This window comes from Pteronotus mesoamericanus, unplaced genomic scaffold, assembly GCF_021234165.1.
Source record: "Pteronotus mesoamericanus isolate MK-2021 breed Mesoamerican mustached bat unplaced genomic scaffold, CSHL_Meso_final contig_20, whole genome shotgun sequence".
NCBI lineage: Eukaryota > Metazoa > Chordata > Mammalia > Chiroptera > Mormoopidae > Pteronotus > Pteronotus mesoamericanus.
The window spans coordinates 47,895,581-47,911,386 of record NW_026555085.1 but is presented as its reverse complement, the minus strand read 5'-3'; the positions used below and the strand labels follow the sequence as shown (position 1 = coordinate 47,911,386).

Here is a 15,806-nt window from a genome sequence, read left to right as displayed (position 1 = left end):
CTAGATACAGGTACTTCCTTCTCTATCTCATTGGGCAGTTTGTGGTCCTATAGTCTAATTTTTTCCTCTTTTAGACCTCTTTCATTACCTGAATGTTGGCACATCTTCTGTCCTTCATCTCACTTAAATCAGTATATGTATTTACTATTTGCTATTTTTTCCTTTTCTACGAGTTTCTCAATCTGATTTTCCAACTCACTAATTCATTCAGCTGTATCCATTCTATTTTTACTCCATTTTGGTTTTTTACATTTATACTTGATACATTATTTTTCTTCTGTCACATTACCAAAATCTTCTTTTAATGTTTATTGGCTTTTTTATTTTTAAAAAATGGATTCTATAGAGAGTAAAAGGGAGGAGAGGGAGAGAAACATCAATGTGAGAAAGAAACATCAATTGGTTTCCTCCTGCACATGTCCCAGTTGGGGACCAAACCCACACCCGTCCTGTGCTCCCACCATGAACTGAACCAGTGACTTCAGTTTACAGAAAGATGCTCAACCAACCTAGCTACACCGACCAGGGCTGTGTTTATTGGCTTTATTTTTAATTCTTGATGGTCTTGCTTGTTGTTTTCCTTTGGACCACTGGCATCTCTTAGTTGTCACTTTACTTTGGCTTGTGAACTCATTTAACCTGGTGGTGTGGGCTCTTCTGAGTGACAGTACACACGGGGCAAGAACTGAGGACCAGCCCCCTAAGGCCATGTTGGAGGTTCAATGAGAGGAAAGAAAATAAGCAGTAAGGTGGACAACTGAGGCACTACAAAACTCGTTAATTATTTCAGTTTGTTATCTACCAAGCAGTCTTTTAGATGAGGGCTTCCCCTTCAGATACCACAGGAGAAATAGCAATTTCCTAAGGCACTTCTAGAGTCTCAGGTCTATGACTCTGGAGAGGGAAGATCAAACAAATAATGCACAAGGGAGTCAATCCCTTTTTCCCCAAATCTTGACCCAAAAGGGCTTTCTGTGCTACCCTGATATTATCTATGAGGACACCTGCAGTGAGGTCGGATTCACAGTACTAGAACCTGCAGTTAAGAAAGCAGGTAAAGGCAACTGGTTTTCTCTAATAAATCTACTCACTGACATTCAGCAACCCACACCCCTACCAAGAACCACCTCACAATTAGCTTCCCACATTCCCTGGGAGTTTTACCTTTTGTTCCCCCTTAATTATCTAAACACACTAAAAAAATCTAATCAAACTATAGAACTTTACATGGTTTTATTTATACATTACTCATATTGAAAGCAAACTTTATACAAAAAGTTTTATACAAATAAAAAAAATCCTTGGCCAGGCAAAGCCATTTATGTGTATGATACACACAAACACAGATACACACAAAATATTTTACATCATTTTAAGTATACATATTTACAGTTACACTTTAAATTACTTTACAGTTTACCAAAATGAGAGGCAATTAGAAAAGCAAATAAAAATATATGAAAACAAGGTAAATAATGGTTAATTTTTAATGCTACAAAACTATTTTTAAATATCTAAAAAAACTCATTTCTTTGAAATATCAAAACTAAGGTTTCAATAATATATTGTTGTTGCTTTATCTTAATAACAAGTTCTAAGTTCTAACTTGTTTAAAAATAATTATCTTGACCAATAACCAATAAGCAAATCAGACTGATGACTGGAACAAGCTGACTTGAGATTAAAGAGTCAGCAAGTTATAACAAATGTAGATTAATTAGTAATCAGATGTCATAAAACTGCCCTCTACTTCCCCATTTAAAACATGAGGAAGTCCAAGCTCCTGTGCAGTATGTATTATCAATTAAGACTCCAAGGAATTCAGCAGCTTATCTGTAATGTAAGAAAATGCTAAAGTTATGATTCTATTTTTATATGACCATTTCATAAGTGTCCTTCTTTTAAATAAGTTCTACTTAGTTGATACTGATGTTAAAATTAGCTTTTTACAGAAACAGTTTGGAAACTTTACCATTATACTTTGATTTTGAAAACATTTTAATGAGACTATAGTTCTTGGGAGGAAAAACCAGTAAAGAGACAAACCAGGAATGAAATAACATTAATTATGTTATCATGCAAGCAAATGAAATCTCAAGTATCAAATCCAATAAAAGGTTTGTAATGGAATGGAAATTTTAAAATAATAAGCATCGCTTCCAGAGACAAGTTAATTCTTCCATGACTGTACATTATCTTCATAAGAGAATGGAAGTCATATTTTAAAATAACATTAAGGTAAAACAAAAAATTCAGTTTAATTTCTTAAGGGTAGTGAAAATTTTAAAGCACAGCAAATCTGAAAAATAATGTCATTGTTGCCTTAAACTATTTTTAAAGGTTCTTTTGAACAAGCTTTTTCTTCAAATTCTCCATTATTAAATCTCACATTCTGAATTACATGAATAGATTTTTAACTTCAAAATAAACTACCAAATATCTTCTGAATCTCATTAGCAAACTAGTTTTTTTGAGAGGATACTGAAATTAACAGTTTCTAAAGACATTAGAGTATTTATACTCTAAATAGTATAAATTACCATTTATAACCAGTCTAGAAATAGATTTGTAACTCAAATGTATAAAGAACCCTTCACACTGAGGTCTACGGCCAAATATGATTTCTGTTCCAACTTATTTTAATTTGAACTTAATTTAAAATTGGGTCTTTTGCATTTAAATAATTATGACCACAAATGAACTAAAACAGTGTTATCTTAAATATCTTTACAATTTTTCTTATGTGAAATCCAAATATGTAAGCAACTGATTTCTTACAGAGAAATCCTGCTGATAAACACTGTTACCTTAACAAACCCATACAAAAATGGCTAAAAAACTTGAGGAAACATGTCTGTGAACATTATTAATTTAACATGGTAAATCATGTCACCTATTCAGATTACAATGGATTTAATGTTTATGAATATCTACTTTGTATTTTAAAGTATTTTGGCATTCAAAATTTAAAATATAAAATTTTTTAAAATTTATACAAAAAATATTAAATTATAATGAGTGCACAGACTTCACTGCCTGTGAAATAAACTGTTATTCTAGAACATTTAATTTTTCATTTATAAAAAAATTTTTTATTAATCATCAAATGGGACTTCCCCCCCATCTTAGACTCATCAGCAGTCAGAAGGTTAAGGGGGAATGCCATGCTGATGTGAATTGCAACCAAGCATGTCCTGTGGATTTGGTGACTTTAGAAGGCCACAACAAGCAACCATCTCCAAGCTGTGACTGAAGCAGGAATTCAACTGGATGTCTCTCACCCACTATTCACATCTTCAGTGACTAACAGGCCATTTACTGCAGTACCAGTATCAAATATTTATTTTACTAGTCTCCTGTAGTATAACCATTAACTACCTGCATTTTGACTTTTCAAAGAGCTTCAATAGCTGCTGGAATCTTTCTGAGACCTGGAAAGTTAAAAGTGACTGTTAATTATAAATATCTCAGTAAGATTTTTAAAAATCTATAAATGACTATCTTCACAAAACATCTGAAGAAAGTTACCGTCAATAATAAAGAGATAATATCTAGAAAAATAAGTATCTTCATACTAAAGATAATTGCTAGTTTATCTTTCAATATTAAACTTTTTTTAATTGAACTGAAGTGACATTGGTTAATAAAATTATGTTTCAGGTGTATAATTCTATAATATATCATCTGTATATTGTATTAGGTGTTCACCACCCCAAGTTAAGTCTCATCATCAAACTTTCTTAAACAAGTAAACATTACAAAATTGTATGAGATCAAATTGGTAAGAGGAAAGAAAAAAATAGGATTATTCTTCCACAATCACCAAGTTTTTAACAGTCCTACATGAAAAGCCGTATTTTTAAAGAAGTATCTATATATTTTAAACATGTTAAAAATGAAATCTAAGTATTTAAGAGTAGTAATATCTGGCCCTGACCAGACTGGCTCAATTGGTTGAGCATCACCAATTTGATTCCCAGTCAGGGCAAATGCCTGGGTTGCAGGCCCAGTCCCCAAGTGGGGTGCATGTAAGGTAACCAATCATGTTTTTCTCACGCATTGATGCTTTTCTCCTGTCTCCTTCCCTTCCCCTCTCTCTAAAAATAAATATATAAAATCTTTAAAAAAAAAATAGTAGTAACATCTGTGAAACTATAGAGATGCAGAACTTGGGAAGTTACCTGAGATGAATTTTTATTCAACTTGGCAGCTACATAAGAAAATGTTTTCATTGATGGACCACTTTTCTGACACTCCAATAAAATTTCCCGGTCATCATTTCTAAGGAGGGAAAATGTTATTTAGCTTTCATAAATTCAGATCAGAAAGTTAACACAATTTCCACTGCCATAATGTTCAGTAATAGGAGGTAACATTTTTATTAAAACCCATTGAAAAAAGAGAAAGTGCCCTGGCTGGTGTGGCTCAGTGGATTGAGCACCAGACTGTGAATCAAAGGGTCGCCAGTTCAATTCCCAGTCAGGGCACATGCCTGGGTTGCAGGTCAGTTCCCCAGTAGGGGGTGCTCGAGAGGCAACCACAGATTGATGTTTTTCTCCCTCTTTCTTCCTCCCCTACCCTCCCTAAAAATAAATAAAATCTTAAGAAAAAAGAAAAGTGTACATTAAAACAAGGACAATGGTTATCTCAGAAAGATGATTATAGATGATTTTTACCTTTAAGCTTGTATATATTTCCAAAATTTTCTAAAACATACTCATTCTAATGACAAAAGTACAGATTTTAAATAAAACTTTAAAAACTAGGTCCTGAACATGACAGACTTAATAAGCAAAAGAACAAATTTAAAATAGAATCCAAATCTTACAATTCACCATGTGTATTATTACAACCTGAGATTTTATTGTGCCATCTATTGTTACCTGAAATTCAACAAAATTTTAACAAAATTCAGCTTCCCTCCTTATGCACTCTAGTTAAAGTCTACAGATCATGAACCTCTGAGAGTCCAATGGTTCACAAATGTGGTTACCCTATGTCTGAAACGGGGTCTTTAAATCTGCATCTCTTAAAAAGCCCACAGAAAAGTCAAAAATATAACCTCTTTATGAAACTTTTTTTGAAACTTAATTTAGAGAAAAATTCAAATCATAAAGGCTCAGGCTTTTTGCCCTATTTCACCACCTGTCATTCTTTTCTAAAATGTGACTATACCAGTTCTTTACAAGTAATTTTTTTAATTAAAAAAGTGAGGTTAAAACACAATTTAAAGTTCTATCCATGGTGCTAATGCACATCCCTGGTTAAGAGGGCTGCTATTAAGATTATCCCAGAATGTATCCTCTATTGATTTTGACTACTTTTGAAGTCATTACTTTTCCTATTTTAGGATGACAGGACAGAATAGATTTATGGCCTCTCAATCTTTCTTGGTGATCTAAATGTCTCATAAGAGCCTTACCTTGTCCATGAAACTATAATTTCTCCCTTCTTTTTAATAATATTCTTCGCAGAAAGGTTTATAGGAGAAGTGCCAGATGCTGCTGGTGGGTCCTTAATGCCCGGGCTTGCCTTTAACGATGAGGGATCTTTAGTCACTGCAGGGGCCTTTTTCTTACTGGCTTTTCTTCTGTGAGCTTCACCATTCTCACCAGAATTTGGGGTAATTTTCTTGGTCTTATCCTTACTGGTTAAGTCTGTTTCTTTTCTCTGTTTTTTCTGGTAAGAATGGTTTAGATTAGAAAGGTTTTTTCTCTTTTTGTGAGCATTATCCAAAGTTGCAGGCAACTCTGAACTATCAGAATTTGATGCTGGTTCTGATCTTAAATCTTCCTTTTTAACTTCAAATGAACTAGGAGAGTCTGAGGTCAAATCAATATAGGCTTCCTCAACCATGCATTCCGAAGGCTTGCTTGCCACTTGCACCTTTTCTTCCTTACAGTTATCTTCATCTACACAAAACACCTGACACCCCAAGCGTCCAACTTCTAAAGTAGGATGGTTATCTTCACTTTTACTCTCACTCGAAACATCTTGTGTTAAATCAATAAAAGCATCTATAGTATCAGACTGCACATTGTCTAAGATTTGAGCATTTTGATCCAAATTGCTTTCAGAACATCCCAACTGGTTCATGTTTAAAACTGCTACTTCTATGAGCTCCCCCAAGTTTTTAGTCTCAGTGACTGGATCTTTTGTGAGGTCTACATATGTGTTTGGAAGATGATCCTCAACAGAATGTGGAATGTTTTCCATCGGAGGCAATCCTGTAATGCTTTCAGGTACTTTTGGTTCCCATACTTGGTGCAACTTGAAGCATTCATCAGCCACTTCATTACTATGACCCACTTTACCTGAAGCATCTTTAAGGAATTCATATATATCAGGAACCTGTGTTTGTACCGTAGAGCCCTGTTCTTCATGAGCTGATTTACTGATGTCAACATTTTCATTGGAATGTTTCACTTCCTCCACAGATTTAAAAACTGTATCCTGAGTTGAAATACATTCCTTCTCTGCTGTTTCATCAGCTTCCTTTCCCACTCTGGACAAAGGTGCCAACGACTCACCAGCCACCATATTCTGTGTAAGACTAGGGGAGGTAGACGGTGCTGTGTGCCGTATTTTCACAATGAAATGATCATTGGACTTTTCCATTATGACAGCATGCATGGGTAAATTAGGGTGGTATTGAAAGCCAGGAGTAACAGACCGGCTTGTCCATGATGAAGAACAACTTGATTTACTGCTTGAATTATCAGACTCCAAAGCTAAGTGAATATCTTGTTCAGACGCATCTTCTTCCTCAAGTAAGGCATCTTCACTAAAATGGGCACTAATAACTTCTTCAGGGGTGGAACTAGACAAAACTTCAGGCTTTAAGAAACTGAGATGACCATCTGACTTCAGAGGTGATGGTACTGTTAAAGATACTGCTAAATCTTCAAGAAGAATGGAAGATATGCAGGGCTTGATCTTTTCTGAACTACATACATTATCTTTACTTAAAGCTATGTTTGTGGACACTTCAAACATACAACTTTCATCCAACACATCAGGATGGACTGGCAACGAAAGTCCTGAAGACAGAGAAGGACCTTTCTCAGATGATAATGACCAATTATCATCACTAATCATTTTAGGACATGGAGAAACTACACCGGAAACTAGCTCTTCTGTTGTACAAGCTGGTATAGATTCACACTTAAGACTTTCTAGCAGCTGTTTCTCTGGAGTCTTCAACTCCCATTCACTTTTTTCGTTACAGTTAACACTGTTGTCCAAAAGATCAGAACCTTGCAACAAACTTTTAAATATTTCACCCATCTGTGCATCACTCACTAAATTAAAAGTGAGGCTTGATGCTTGCTGTTCAGTAAGAATCTTCAAACAGCGTTCTGGCTTCAAACCTGCATGCTGGGATGTCTGCGTATCCTCTATGGTGTTGCCTTCCATTTTTCCTGGCTTTGGGGTGCTCAGACAGCTTAGTTCATGCTCTTCAGATTGAGAGCATTTAATATTATCAAAGCAAGTGTTAAAATTTTTTTTAATATCATGCTTTACTGTATTAATACTGGAGTTACTTTGGTCTTGATGTTTTTCCTCAGATTTTTTACATCCCAGTGAAGACTTACTATAAATAGAATCTTCTGATTTTGACGATTTCTCTTTCAGCATTTCTTTGCTGGAGCTGACCACTTTCCTCTTCTGACAATTTGAATATTGTGTTTTATTTTTTTCAAATTTCCCTTCATCACTGTCACTACCAAAGTTTGTGAAATCACAGTATTTTATTAAGATTTTCTTAAGCTTTGCAAACAAATAATCAAGCTGTTCATCTACAAATTTCCATGCTTTTTTTTTCATATCTGGTAGTTGCTGTTCAAATAAACGATCCACTATGCCATTCTTTTTAACTTGCTTAAGTTTGGATTCTATAACATCACAAAGATTCTTCTGTAAAGTAGTCACTGACTTAGAGATTTTGGATAAGTCAAGGTGTTTAATGAGTGATGTAAAACTCAAAATTGCTGATTCAATAATTCTATGAAATTGTTTTAATGGAAATTTTACCTTGAATTTCATATAGTTTTTTCTTACATGTTTTCTTATCATTCGGAACATGTGCATAACCTCTCGTACAGAAGTGGGTACAGCAATAATTGGAACTATTTTTTCCAGGATGGAGGTGCTCATTGTCTTATCTTTTTTCTCTGTTTTTGAAGATCTGCTGGGTTCACTTTGTCTTTTATTCCATTTCCTTTTGGTCTGCTGAGTTTTTGTAGAAGACGTTTCCCTGTTGTCCTTATCCAAATGCCCAGTACTTTTCCTACTTCCTGGGCTAGTTCTTCTGTTCTGCATTTCAGTAGAAGCTCTAGGTTTGGCACTTTCTTCAAAACTTCTTTGTTGTTTAGAATTTTCACTGTCACTTACAATTTCTCCTTCTTCCAATTCCTCTAAAGATGAATTCCTATGGGAGTCTGTGTCTGTAAATTTGTCAGATTTGCAAGCTGGCTTTTGATTTTCCTTGTTGAGGTCAGACTGACTCTTGGAGGTAGAATGAGCTGAATTTGGTGGAAACACATCTGTGGAAGAGAAAAGTATATTGTAGTCACATGAACACTGAATTTTAGTCATTTGATATTTCCATAGAAGATATAACAAAAAATTAAATACTGAGGCATTTCATTATTTTAATAGCTTTTTCTCCATAAGCAGACTGTTAATGCCTAACACGTATTCATGTCATTGGTCTTTAATGTTCTCAGAAGGTGCCTAACAACAGTAATAATGCAGAATTTGGTCATTTGGATAACCATCTACCAATTGTTCAGGTATTTTTACTTCAGGTTAGCAGCATTACCTACTCTATACCATCTGATGATAGCTTTTGAACAATAAAAATATATCTGAAAACAAGCAAGGAGTATTTGAAATAATCTGTCCTATTATTCCCTTTTTTTCTGTATAAATAAGAACTACCCAAATTTAGACTAAAAGCTCAATTTCTAGTAAACAATGGGGATCTGAATGTTAATTATGTTATTAAAGAAAGAAAAAGCACTTCATCTTATTTATGTATTTTACATTCTCACAAAAAGTTATAAGAAAATAAACAATTACCTTTATGACTATTATATAATGGAACTCGAGATGGGCTTTCCAGTCTAAGTACTTTCGCTACAGGTCTTACTGGACTATTCAGAGGACTAATGACTTCTGGAATAGGTCTCAGGTGATTAAGGTCGATGCTCAGAACTGAGTTCTCATCATGATATACTGAGTTTGTTTCACCAATTTCCATTCGGTGGTCCATTAACTCAGTGTGAAGTGAAGATTCTAGAGTCTCTTTAGGTAGGCAAGGCTCCAAATGACAAGGCTTACTCTCAACCAGTGGTGTATGTTCAACAGAAGGCTCAAACTTTGGGTCATCGACTTCTGAAAGGACTGCTGGCAAAACACTAGCTTTTTCAATTGAAGGTTGTAAAATGTTTTCATTGGATTTGGCCACTTTTGTTGAAAAAGCCTCCTTCATTTCCATGTCTTCAGAAATACTACAAGAGTTTAAACCATCATTTCTTTTGCTATCTAATTCCAAGTCCAAGTTTTGAGAAACATTTGTTTGTAATATGTCCAATTTCACTGGAACTGCTGCCCTTGCACCATTAATGGTTTGTTCCATTTCTGTTGACGATGGAAACAAAGATTCTGTTTGTTCCATTTCCACAGGTGCTGAGGAGGAAGTCTCTGTACTACAAATGGGCAAGTCACAATGCATAGTATTCTCAACAGATTTAACTAACAAACTATTTTCTTCTTCCATTTTCATTTCTGGAATTCCGGTCCTGGGTTCAGATGATGCTGCTGCAAGAGCATCTTTTGGTTCCAGTAACTTTAATTTGGTTTCCTCTGTGCTATGTTCACTCACAGAGGGAACACATGTCACTGTTTTATCCTGCACCAAGGATTCCAAATCACACATACCATTGGGTTGGGGAATATTGGTTATTTTATGCTGATTATCCTGAGGAATAGGTTGCTTTTTAGCAGGAGAAAGAGTTAAGTTCAATTTTTCCATAAAACTCAACTTTAAGTCTTTGTTTTTTGTTTCATTTGGACCACTTTCAGCTTTAATTGCAAGGTCTTTGTTATCTGGGCCTTCAGAAACATCTGATGAGACTTCACCTTTATCATTTTTCAGTCCATTCTGTCTCTTCAAATCTGCAGTGGTTTGCTTAGTTTCCTTGTTAGGCTTCTGCAAATGTCCTGTAGGTGTTCTTTTTTCATTTCTCATATATCTGTTTTCTTCTTTGCTTTCTTGTTCTCTTTTCCTCTTATCTTCAGTTCTATGCCTTTCTGCTTCTAAAGGTGTGTCTTCCCGTTGGTGCACAGCACTAACTTCCTTGGAATCAATGAGTTTGTGAGTTCTACTAGTTGAAAGAGAGGATGAACATCTTCCTTCTTGAAAACTATGATTATTCACACCCCTGTCTCTTTTAACATCTTCCCTTTCTCTCCTCTCTTCTAGATGATATTTACTTGAATTATGAGAAGATTTTATATCTTTCTTGGAATAAGGAAGAGATGCTCGCTCAGATCTTCTCCAATAATCATGGTCTTTTACTACTGATTTAGGTTTTTGATCGACTTTTCTTTCTTCTTTGTCTTGTGATTTAAGTTCTTTTTTATTTGTATTTTGTGATCTTTCACTTTGCCTTTCTAGTTTTCTGTCACTTTGAGATTCTACTCGAGTGTGTGACCTCTCTCTAAAGGTCTCTTTCTGCCAGAAATAGCCAAAGCGTTCATTTTTATAGTCCAAATCTGTGTTACTTTTAAACTTTGAATTTTTGCTCTCCACCTTTGATTCACCTTTACTGTATTTCTCAGGACGTCTTTGTAGCCTTTTACTAGCCTCTATATTCCTTGGTTCACCATCACCACAGCTAGCGTTTAAGTCTTTTCGTATTCTATCAGTTCCTCTACTACATTGGCTATATCCATTATCTTTTTTCTCTCTTCTATTATCCTCATTTGAGCTACCCTCAGCAACCTGATAATGGGAACGTGACCAAATACCATTGGTGCAGTGTTTTTCATTAGAAGTAGGCAAATGCAAAGTGCTCTTTTTTTCCAAATGCAATTTTACTTCCTTTTCAATGTTTGGCTGTGAAGTGCTATGATGTCCATCTTTAGAAGCATCACATTTCACTCTGTGATCAGTTTTTGCACAATCATCCAAATGGGAAGATCTGGATGTAAGATCTTTTGTTTTAACTGTATCTGATGTCCGTGCAGTTTTACGATTATTTCGAAAATGTGGAAACTCAGACAATCTATTAAGAAATAGAAAATAAGAAAAAAAGTTATTGCTTCTTAATAATCCAAATTTTAATCACATATGATAAACTTAAAAATTCAGGGGACTATATATAATGTAAAAACCAGTTTTACTTTGTATAAAGGTGTGAGTGATAAGAATTTACAAGCTTCCAACTAAATGGGTCAGTTTTCAAAACATGGAACGCTCTTTCATTTCTTTTTTTTTCAAGACAAGATCTGGAGTGCCTCTCATTTCTATCCCAACACTTGCCAATGTCTTTCAGACTTCCTTTACCACAGACAAAGAATTCCCAAACTAACCACAAATTCACTTCTTTTAGAACAGTGACATCATCATTATTATTAATTTTTTTTCCCCTTACTCTTTCTAGCCCAACCAAAACAGAAGGAAAAGTGAAATTTTATGGAACAGAGATGATCAAAATAAAATTCTATGTAGTTCCTTATCCTCATTTTGTTTTACATATAATCCCACAGTAAACCAAGCATCAATAACCATCTTAAAGTGGCACATACTGTGCAAGGAAAAAGAACATAGAGTTGGGATTCTTTCCTAAGGGAATAGTATTTATTGTTTTTAAAAAAAACCCTAAGTCTTAATGTTTTTACATTAGTGTTTCAGAAAACTAGCAGTTTTCTAACAAAAATATAAATGATCTCATTTTAGCTTTTTAAAAGTCATCTTCCTGAACTTCCACAACTTCCCTGAATTTCCATAAATCTATTCCCAATCAGTACTAAATGTGTAGAGAATACCAAAACTTAAAAGACTCAGAAATAAGGGAAGAGTTTTATAGAACAAAAGAGGAAATAGGAGATATATAACCTAAGGCAATCTGTAGATCTTATATGGATCTTATTTGGTTGAACTCTTATCTCTTCAAAATTGACTTGTTTAAGTCCTAACCTCCAGTACCTCAAAATGTGACCTTGTTTGGAGATAGGGTCTTTACAGAGGTAATTAAGTTAAAATGAAGTCAGTTGGGTAGAGGTTCTAATGTATTATGACTGGTGTCCTTACAAAAGGGGAAATTTGGACAGTGAGATATGTATAGAAAAAAAGACAATATAGAGACATAGGAAGAAGGTAACCATCTACAAGCTGAAGAGTTAGGCATGAAACAGATCCTTCTATCACACAGGCCTCAGAAGGAATTAATACTGCTGTGTATTTTTAGCTTCCAAGACTGTGAGATGATAAATTTGTTACTTAAGCCACCCCGTTTGTGGTACTGTGTTATGGCGGCTCTAGGAAACTAATATAGATCCTGATTCAAAGAACCAAACATTAGAAGAAACCTTTAAGACAAATGGGAAAATGCGGACACAAAAAGCACTAACCATAAAAGAAAAAACAAATCTAAAAAAGTGAATTTCATTAAAATTAAGAAATTCTATTCCTCACAGACACAACAGAGTGACAGACAAGTCACACAATGGGAGAAGTTTGCAGTAAATCTATCCAACAAGGAACTCATATTCAACAAAGGACATGTTTGTGTAATATGCATCATACTTCCCCACAGAGCTCGTAACACAGCTAGTATAACTCCATACTAAATAAATTATCTAAAGTTTTATTTTAAAATAAACCTTCACATTAAACACTTTCTAGAATTTGCATTCTTAAATTTTCACCTTGAATTACTATTTCCTATTTTTCTATTAAACATGAAGTTTCAACCAAATGATACATACACATTTACTTTTAAAATACTAGTTATAGCTCACAATTTAAAAGTGCAAATATCTGACATATTTATAACCATGTCAAACAATCTAATGACATAACTCATCATTTATTCATCCAGTCTCTCTTTTCACCTGTTCAAACATCATACACATCCCCTAAAAGATTCAAATACATGTAAAATTTCCCCTAAAGAATCAATCTTGTACTAGTTGCATTAGTGGGTTTTAAATAAGTAAACACACAGAACCATCTTCATTTTCAAAGGACTAAAGTGCTTTATAAAGTCCACCCATAGAATTGTTTTCATTCACTCTTCAATCATTTATTGAGTATCTACCATGTACCAGGCACTATGCTAGGTACTTGATAAAATGGTGAGGACACAAGAGACATGACCCCTATTCCCATGAGGCTTACAGCTTAGTGGAAGAGAAAGATACTAATCAAGTAATCCCATTTATGATTTTAAAAACTATAAGTGTACATGAATCTACAAAAGAGAGATTTGACCTAGTAAGGGAGAATAGACAAATATCCCCTAGAAAGGGAGAATAGACAAAAAAGCACGAGGGGATGCTTATGGTCAGTCCTGAGCAGGAGTCCATATTAAGCAGGTAGAGAAGAGCACTCCAGACAGTTCAAACAGTCCATGCAAAGGCGGAGCTCAAGGTACAGCCAAGAAATTGAAAGAATGCCAGAGATATACGAGAGCTACGACACCTACGGTAAAGGTATACACTGAAGGCAAGGAGTGGAAAGTACTTTGGGACCATACTGTGAAGAGCCTCATGGGCCAAGTTAATTAAGATTTATGATCTTTTATCCTAGGAACAATGAGAGGCCATTTTTAATGTGCTTTAATCAAGAAAGGGAATAGGATGGAGTGGTTCTGTGAGAGTGAGATGTCAGACTTGTGCTTTAGAAATGTCCAGTAACTTTAATGTTGAGAGACACAATTCTAGAGCAAGAGTGGATACAGAGATACCAGCACAAAGACTACTGCCAATTCGGATAAGAGATGATGGACAACAACAACAGGAATAGAAGGAAATAAATGATTTGAGAAATTACAAAAACATAAAAATCAACAGAACCTGATTAATGAACTTGGATGTGAGAGATGAGAGGGGTCAATGACGACTCCTACCTAGGCGGGGCAACTATGTGCCCCAGTTTGCCAAGCAATCTCAGTGTAATTATTAACAGTGCCCCCTTCTATTCTCAAAAGTGTCCTCGTTTGGGCAATAAATTACAGCGTCATTCTACACCTAAGCCTCTAGGTTGTACCAGCTAAATAAATAATAGGAAATCCACTGAGCTCAGTAGGAGAGGTTTGATCCTAAGTTCAGTTTCGGATGAGGTAATTTTGAAACTTGTATAACTGTGTGAAGTAGTTATCTTCATATAAACAGAACCAACGTAGTGTGTAAGATTACCTCACAAGAAAATAGAGACAGGAAATGACACAGGTTTGAGCTTTGAGGAATTCCAACTTAGCCAAGTAGAGAAGAGTAAACCTCAACTTAGGAAGAAAGCTGATAATTATGAACGCCAAAGGGAAAGGATTACTTCAAGACAGGAGGGTCAACTATGTCAAACAGCGTGTGAGGATAAGTTACAATGAGAAGTCAAACTATCTGACGTATTAAAAAAAAACACTATGTAATATATTTAGTGGTAGTTACTGTTAACCACATGACAGCTGTTTCAGTGGAACAATGGAAACAGAAGTCAGCATGTACTCGGTTCAAGAGTTAGTAGAAATAGGAAATGAAGATAGAAAGCTTAGATAATAGTTTTGGAGGTTTGACTATGAAGGAGAGGACAGAAATGAAATTCTCTGGCACAGAAAACTGCCCCAACCAAAGAAAAAAAGAGAGAGAAATAAATAGAAAATTCATTTGAGAGGAAAAAAGAATATAGAATTGAGAGATAGTTTCAGGGTTGTCTATTGATAAGGGATATGAGCACAGATGCACTCTTGATACTCTAATAACTTGGTGGGGGCCTAGAAGAACCCGTAACACATATACTATCATCTTCTCAGGATCAAAGAGTACCAGAGCCGATTCCAGTGTACTAGAAAACTGAAAATATTCAGAGAGGTATGTGGCAATATTCTATTTAATAATCCTATATATCATTATGATAATATATCATTAGTCACTCACAATAAAACCATACATATTTAATAAAAGGCATGATTGTTGTATCTTTCCAAAGTTAAAAATATTCCACATATCAACAACCATGTAATTTACAGATCCACACCCTCAATTTTACCTTTGGTGAAGATTACTTATTTCTTCATCCTTGCGGCTTATTTCCATTCTAGCAGTTTTGATAAGTGCTGAAATATTCTTCTTAAGGGATTGGTTTTCATTTTTTAAGCTGAAATTCTAAACATCATACAATCTATTTAATAACGTACATATCTACAGGATTATTAAACTACTACTTGTAATAGCTAATGATTACTGAATGCTAACTACATGCCAGGCATCACATATTTTGTCTTAGGTAATTCACAAAAAAGTCCTGTGGGGAAGCTGAGATTCAGAGGAGATAAATGGCACCATAGAAAGGCCATATAAAATGAATCTACTGAAAATAGTGATCAAAATATAACAAACAAATCCAAATGTAACAACAAAAAAATTCTCCCTGGGTCACTATATTGAAAACTGAAAATAAAAATAATAAAAACTTCTATTTACCCAACTGGTGTGGCTCAGTAGAGTGTCAGCTTGTGAACCAAAGGGTCGCTGGTTCGATTCCCAGTCAGGCACATGCCTGGGTTTCAGGCCAGGTC

At 34.9% G+C, this 15,806-nt stretch overlaps 1 protein-coding gene across 5 annotated transcripts in view; it reads right to left on the bottom strand.

Moving 5' to 3' along the window:
• Positions 1–1,584: 1,584 nt before the first annotated feature.
• Positions 1,585–15,806, bottom strand: part of CASP8AP2 (caspase 8 associated protein 2) — a 29,317-nt gene continuing 15,095 nt past the window's right edge. For 3 of the 5 annotated variants that reach the window (XM_054569715.1, XM_054569716.1, XM_054569717.1), the window contains exons 6-11: positions 15,278–15,393; positions 9,085–11,294; positions 5,423–8,546; positions 4,182–4,281; positions 3,379–3,431; positions 1,585–1,833 (exon numbers count right to left, since the gene is read on the bottom strand). In XM_054569715.1, the coding sequence (XP_054425690.1) occupies positions 1,830–1,833; positions 3,379–3,431; positions 4,182–4,281; positions 5,423–8,546; positions 9,085–11,294; positions 15,278–15,393 (5,607 nt within the window). In that variant the 3' untranslated portion in view covers positions 1,585–1,829. Of the gene's footprint in view, positions 1,834–3,374; positions 3,432–4,181; positions 4,282–5,422; positions 8,547–9,084; positions 11,295–15,277; positions 15,394–15,806 lie in introns of those variants that run through there. The other 2 variants (XM_054569714.1, XM_054569718.1) reach the window with 1 other exon arrangement.